This window comes from Notothenia coriiceps, unplaced genomic scaffold (assembly GCF_000735185.1).
Source record: "Notothenia coriiceps isolate Sejong01 unplaced genomic scaffold, NC01 NC01_scaffold00036330, whole genome shotgun sequence".
In the NCBI taxonomy this organism is placed as follows: Eukaryota; Metazoa; Chordata; class Actinopteri; order Perciformes; family Nototheniidae; genus Notothenia; species Notothenia coriiceps.
In genome coordinates, this window is record NW_011369031.1 from 1 (window position 1) to 7,104 (window position 7,104).

The window sequence follows — 7,104 nt, forward strand, 5'->3', positions numbered from 1 at the left end:
GCTATTGTAGCCCATTTCCCGGACACGTCTGTGAACAGTGACTTTTGATACCTGGACTCCAGCTTCAGTCCACTGTCTTTGAAGCTCCCCCAAATTCTGGAAGCGACTCTTCTTCACAATGCTGTTAAGGCTGCGGTCATCTCTCTTGGTTGTGCAGCGTTTCCTGCCACATTTCCCCCTTCCAACAGACTTTTTGTGGATGTGCTTTGAAACTGCACTCTGTGAACAGCTTGCTCTTTGAGAAATTTCTTTTTGTGTCTTACCCTCCTGATGGAGGGTGTCAATGACGGTCCTCTGGACAGCAGTCAGATCAGCAGTCTTCCCCATACTTGTGATTTAGTTTACTGAACCAAGCTGAGTGTTTTTCAAGGCTCAGGAAACCCTTGCAGGTGTTTCGAGTTAATTAGACGATTCAAGTGATTCGTTGAACACCCTACTAGTATACTTTTTCATGATATTCTAATATTTAGAGATAGGATATTTGAGTTTTCTTAAGCTGTATGCCATAATCAGCAATATTAAAATAATAAAAGGCTTGCAATTTTTCAGTTGATTTGTAATGAATCCAGAATGTATGACATTTTTGTTTTTTTAATTGCATTACAGAAAATAAAGAACTTTATCACAATATTCTAATTTTCTGAGACAGTCCTGTATGCCATTAATAACTGTGTAATCTATACCTGGCCACTAAATCAATCAATATATATATATGCCGTTAATAACTGTAATTTATACCTGGCTGCTAAACCCTTGTTACTGTTACAAGGTATGTATCTTGTAGATTGTGTAACTTGCTGCTGTTAAATACCGTCAAACTATGTGCTTTATGTGCAATATATACTTTATATACATATGCCATCTTTAATAACTGTAATATATACCGGGCTGCTAAATCCTAAGAACTGCTACAGGATTTGATTTGTAGATTTGATCTGTATTTTTGAAAATTATGTAACTTTTTATCTTTTTTTAGCATATTGTTTATCATATTATAACTTAGTACTTTTTTAGCATATTGTTGTGTTGTTGCATATTGTTCCTGCTGTAACGCTGCAAATTCCCCCTCTGTGGGACTAATAAAGGTATTCTGATTCTGAGATTTGACCTCTTCAGTAGCAACCAATAGGCTTTGGGCAGAGATCCACAGATAAGGTGTAACGCTGTAAAATACAGACTGACACATTGTTGGTTTTGGTGTCTTCACAGGATATGACGATAAATAATCAAATATACAGCAACTGTCAACATTTGATATTATGATAAAAAAGTAAGTGATCAAAGTAAAAAAAGTGGAATAAAGGGAACCGTTGCATGTGCCATGTGTACAAAAGGATTCCCCATACAGTACTTACATTCAAATGTCTACCTTCTTTTTCCATAACAGTTGCTTCACAAAGACACACCCCTTGACCGTTTTATCCATCTTTTCACTCTCCCTTAAGCAAGAAAAACAATTAGGGATTATTTTTGTATTCTACCTGGATTTAAACATTTATATGTATGAATAGTTATATAAATGTCTTAATCGGGAATAAATGAAAAGCATACCTGTTGCTCTGCATCCTGTTGGTACGGGCTCAGGCTAAGAAAGAGATTCTTAAGAACGGAATTTGTAGTGGATGCTACAGCAGATCCTAAAATATGACACCAAGACCACATAATCAATGGCAAATTATAATTTCACAACACAATTTAAAAGCAGTGTCCTTACCTTTGTGGGATGAGATGTCAGGCAGCTGCTGATGAGCATGGGTTGAATCAGACACAACGCCACGGACAGGAACCAGCTTCTCCTTCATAGGCTGATCAACATGAGCCAAGGAACTGTCTTTATTTTCTAATTTAGGATTAGGTGACAAATTGGGTGATCTTGGAACATGAGCGAGTTCTTTGAGAGCATTTATAACCTGGTGTGGCAGATGTTTCTCTAATTTAGAAGTGCTTTCTTTGGAGTTCGTTTCATTATTAATTGACTGTTGCGGACCAGAGGAAGTCTTTAAATCCTCTGTCTGAGGCTGCATGCATGGGTTAGGAGCAGCACTGAGGGGGGCAGCAAACAGGCTGAGGAAGGACCTGGCAGAGGCTTTTTCCGTCTCAAGCGCACTTTTAACATGATCACTTGTGCGATCTGCAGACTCTGGGGGGGAAGATGGAGGACAAGAGGATGTTCTTACAGAATCGTCTATGTGCTGCAGAGTGTCAGTGATTGGGCTTGTGAAAAGGCTATGAAAGGGTCTTCTCAGGGTCTTTTTATATCCAACGTCCAAATCAGTGCTATGTGTCATTTTACTGCTGCACTCGGCTGTGATTTTAGTTGAACGATGCTCCTGCGTGCCACGTTTGAGGCCAGACTGTGTGTTTTTGAAGGGCGGGGGCATCTCAGTGGGTTGTTTGGCTACAGAATGACGACTGACAGAGTTTGTAGGATCAGTTGTATTAATGGAGCCGGTGATAGGTTGTACTGTAGCAGCAGCAGCTCCACCTTTAAATTTGGTGAAGCTTGAATAGGGAGAAGGCTTTACTGAGGCTTGTGGGTCAACCGTTAGAACAGAGATATTTGGCCTCAACTGCGTAGGCTGTTTGGGAGTAGTCTTATTAGGGGGTCTTGGCAAAATGCTTCTGTAAGTAGTGCTTCCACCTTCACTCTTACAGTTAATGGAGCTTGTCATATCGGCATGCAGGTGCATGCTCCCTCTCACATCTTTGTTTTCGGAGGACTTCTTCGCCACAGTGACAGAAGTATGCAGCAAGCCCAACTTGACTTCATGAGCAGTTCTGGGAGCAGGTTTCAGAGATTCTTGCCGAAAGTCACTTTGCTTCGTGTAGTCCCTGTAGGCCGGAGTAAGACTAGGGCAGGTCTTGGAAACCAGGCCAGTGTGCACTTTGAGGCTCTTGAGCATTTCAGATTTGTTCAATTCATTTCTTGTATTTTCTGAATACAAGACCTTCTTATTTGGAGTTTCTGAGTTTAGCAGAGGATAAGCGATCTCATCACCTTCGGTTTTTGGGGTGTAGGATACAGTTTGTACAATAGGAAGGGTTGATTTAAAGGACCTGAGAATAGCATTCACAGAGTAAGGAACTTCCTTTGGGTTTGCAGAGCCTGAAGTGCCAAATTCTTCACATCCAGGAGTTGTAAAGAGGCGAGGGAAAGGTTTGAACAATTGAGGTCCAAGAACGGCTTCCACTGAATAACAGACTGGTTCCACAGGATTAAGATGACTTGACTGGGGGGGTTGATGTTGGGCATCATCTGGTGCACGTGGTGGAACAGTTGCCTCATCAGCCAGTGCTTCAGTCGCACATAGCGTGGTTTCCTTCTCGGTATTGGCTTCTGTGCTGTTGTAAAAGACAGGCCTGAAAAGAAAAAACATCAGCATACCAGCAGCTAAATGTTAATTTTATTGATTGATTAGATACATTTCTGTGCAGGAATTACACCGATTTATTAACAGAATCTAAATGAAAGGGTCGAGCTTGTATGTGCATACCTGAGTGGTTGCAGGGGTATATCGGGGGTCTTGTCTGCTTCTATCCTTTCTGACTCATCTGTGTTCTCTGGCGGTCGCAAAGAATCCTGTTCAGATTGTTTTGTTAGTTCAATGAGGCCCTTTTGCTTTTGTAATGCCTGTAGTGAGAAGAAACAAAAACACACATCAGTCTTCAGCACAAAGCAATCTCCATATGAAACCATTTAAGAACATTTGGTAACACTTTGTGAGTCCCCTGTCTATAATACACATTAACAATACTTTGAATGCATTTTTTTATAGCACAGTAGTTTAAAGTGCTATATTATAAAATAATTAGAATTGTTTATGAGTGATTTTAACTTTTTTAAGGTAGTTCATAATGAATTACACACCTCATCCAACAGTTTGGTTGTGATGTCATTAAGAGGCTCATGGGAGAACTTGCAGTCTGCTCCTTTAGAACATTGTCCTCTTCTGTGGAAGAACTTGCAGGGGAAGGACTGTGCAGCTTAGTAAAGGAAATGTTAAATATTAAACAAATAGCAGTACAATATATTATATGTTTATGAAAGGTATGTACAGATTATCAACCAAAGGATATCATGCATGTATGGGCAGCTCTCTCCTTTTTGGCAGAATCCTATAATGTAGAATTTGCACGCTTCTTTGACGAGATCATTGTAACCCTTAATGTGTTCCAGCTGACAGGTGTCCTCCTGTGTGCAGTAAAGGGAAGGACATTGCAGTAAATATTATAAGGGCAACCAATAAAGTCCGGAGGAATGAAACGTTTTGCCATCTTCTGCAAGTCATTTTTGTATCTTATCAATCAAAATGTGTATATTTTTGTACAGAGTCAACATAACCTGCCTTGATGCACCTTCCTTGGAGGAAATGTCGACAAACTAAGCGCCCGTTCACCAGCAAAGCATTCTGGTCCTTGAACTCCTCAGTCATGAACCTCGGACGTTGCACTTGGACCTCCTGAGAGGAAAGATGAGTGTTGCAATAAGATTATAGTAAATATGTTGCCAAGGGAACATTATTGCCACCCTAACATACTTTTGTAACTTTAATTATTGTTTTTTATACGTTATTCTATTCTCTTATTTTATCTGAGCTTGAATTGCAACATTGCCTTGTGTTGAAATGTACGGTATTAATATACTTGCCTTGCCTTTTAATTGGCATGTTGAGCTTTTGTTAGAAGAAGTTGGTTAATAACTTACATTTGGTGGATTGTTTGTCTAAATTAGAAGTGTCTCACATATGAAGTTGCTTTAGAGGACTTCAATCAGTATACAAATAATTTGAAATGTTAGACCTCTTCCAACAGCACAGGTTTTTGATTTATAAAGAAAGTTTAGTGTTATTATAATGGGACCTGGTTTGTGGGACTTTGTATGCCCTCAGGCTTTTGTGTCATAACTGGTAACCTTTCAATTAAATAAAAATGTGGGCAGTTCAAAAGCCAAAGAAAGGCATTCCTAAATGTCATGCTATTTTTAGGTAAGTCACCAGTCACCTTAAAACACATTCCTTAAGTGCCAAAAGCATAATGAACCCATGTCCATTTGTTATTTGATGAAGAAAAGTCTTTAAAAAGGGAAAATTAGCCCCAAAAAAAACAAAAATCTATTTCCCCTCTTACCTGCAGGGCTATTTATTAATACATTGTTGTGTGTAAATTGCTGAGTTTTGGAGATATCAGCCGAGAGATGTCTTCCTTCTCTTTGATTTAGTGGGACTAGATAGCACTTGTCTTGTGGCGCTCCAAGCAAGAAAACAAATAACCACGTTTTTCAACTCGCATCCATGAGGAGATGCATGCTTCATTCTGCAGAATGATACGGTGGGCAGTTGAGTCTCAAATCTACTACTATAGGTAAGAGGAAAAATATGGATTTTGGGATGTAAGCAGGGGCTGAATGCAATTCAAGCAGCTTCAGATGACAGGCTGGTGATGGATACAATCTATCTTGATGGACACAGTCAAGCTTACCTGCTTGGTGCTTTTAGATTTACGGTCTCCTCTACCTCTTCCCCAGGCAGGTCTAGACTGATGGCCCCCACCTCTGTTAGCAGGGGTCCATCTGTCCCTCTGCTGATGCTGATTTATCTGCCTCTCCGGGTTCTGCTGCTGCTGCTGCTGGGTCCCATTATGGTTATTTTTAGTTCTGTAGTTCTGACCCTTGATGATTGTGTGTTCACTCTGAATGTTTTGCATATGGTGGTGCATGGCCTTGACGCCTCCGCCTCTGAAGGATGATGCATTATTGCCTCTGGTTGTCTGGGCTTGGTGAAATTGCTTCTGTGGAAAGAAAATGCCAAAATATTATAAGGGTTAATATTTTAAGATTATTCAAAACTTCAAACTGCTCCGGTTCATGAGCAGCTGTATGATTGTCCAACACTGGGAGGTGTTACTTTTATTTAGCTCTGTACACAATGTCAGTAAAGGAACACTGAATAAAGTTGTCTGAATTATTCAACTTTTACATCTATTTTTTACATTTAATTTAGAAACAAATCCCTTATATAAAAGTAAACCTAGATTTAGTTTATGTCGTAATGGGTTTCTTGATATAAACCATAACAATTAGGAATTTTTTGTAACTTTCCAGCATAATAGAAAAATACTATTTCTTCATTTTTTATAAATGCAACTCATCTTATTGATTCAATGCAGACATCTTTTGTTTTTACTTTTCACTTAACATTTGCTTGAAAGAAAACAAAATCTACAAACTTTTAAAAATTATATAGTTCAAGTTCATCTGACCTTTTTATTGGGGCAAGTCTGCTCACTCTGGGGTTTCCTCTTTCTTGCATTGCCTCGTTTTCCATTCTCAGGCTCGTTCCTGTAAAAAACCAAATGTGTTTGTAATAAGTATGTAGATTTAGGCCATTAAAACCATAGATATATATAAACACTAGATGACTCACCCGCGCTGCTGGCCAATGGAGACCGAGGTTGCCACATGGCGGCCATCTTGCCACAGGCAGCTCGCTCATTCATAACATTGGGTGTTTCTCAATCGCAAGTACGCTTGCTTGGTAGCACATGTCTGCCAAGCATCTTGCTTCAGAAGCGAGGCAAGAATACTTCCTGACTTTTGGAAAACGAATAGTGGAACAGGCGAGCAAGTATGCAGGTGTGCGTTATATGAGAGGCCCCGCCTTACCTTTTCCGCCACAGATTTGGGGAAATTGGTCCGTGCTCATGTGCAGCCTCGACATTTCTCTAAACGAAGTACGCCGGGCTCGGTAGATTTCCAAGTATTCTGGAGATTGGAATTGTACTTTGGCGGCACTCGATGACATACTATGCTTGAAATAGTGGCTCTGCAGCAGCTTTACTCGTGATTGAGAAACACCCATTATGTCTATGGTGCACTATTGAAATAACCATAGATTGCTCAATTTTCAACCGGTTTAGTTTGTTATAAACATCAAAGAAGTAGTTATGATACTGCATATTTATAATTATAATCATGAACTTGTTGTCTCCTGTATCATAGCCATGTTAATAACGTTTATAATAAACCAAACCGTTTGTAAATCTTTCATTTCAGCGAGTTAAAGGTGGGGTAGGTAAGTTTGAGAAACCGGCTCGAGATATACTTTT

General features: G+C 39.7%; 1 protein-coding gene across 1 annotated transcript; it reads right to left on the reverse strand.

Moving 5' to 3' along the window:
• Positions 1–1,335: 1,335 nt before the first annotated feature.
• Positions 1,336–6,518, reverse strand: LOC104963527 (uncharacterized). The gene is made up of 10 exons (XM_010792128.1): positions 6,423–6,518; positions 6,259–6,337; positions 5,479–5,787; positions 4,347–4,460; positions 4,078–4,192; positions 3,869–3,978; positions 3,495–3,631; positions 1,715–3,360; positions 1,552–1,637; positions 1,336–1,439 (listed from the first exon to the last, which is right to left on the reverse strand). Exons 3-10 carry the CDS (start codon positions 5,713–5,715, stop codon positions 1,431–1,433), a joined length of 2,454 nt encoding a protein of 817 aa, XP_010790430.1. The 5' UTR covers positions 5,716–5,787; positions 6,259–6,337; positions 6,423–6,518; the 3' UTR covers positions 1,336–1,430.
• Between the last annotated feature and the right edge of the window lie 586 nt (positions 6,519–7,104).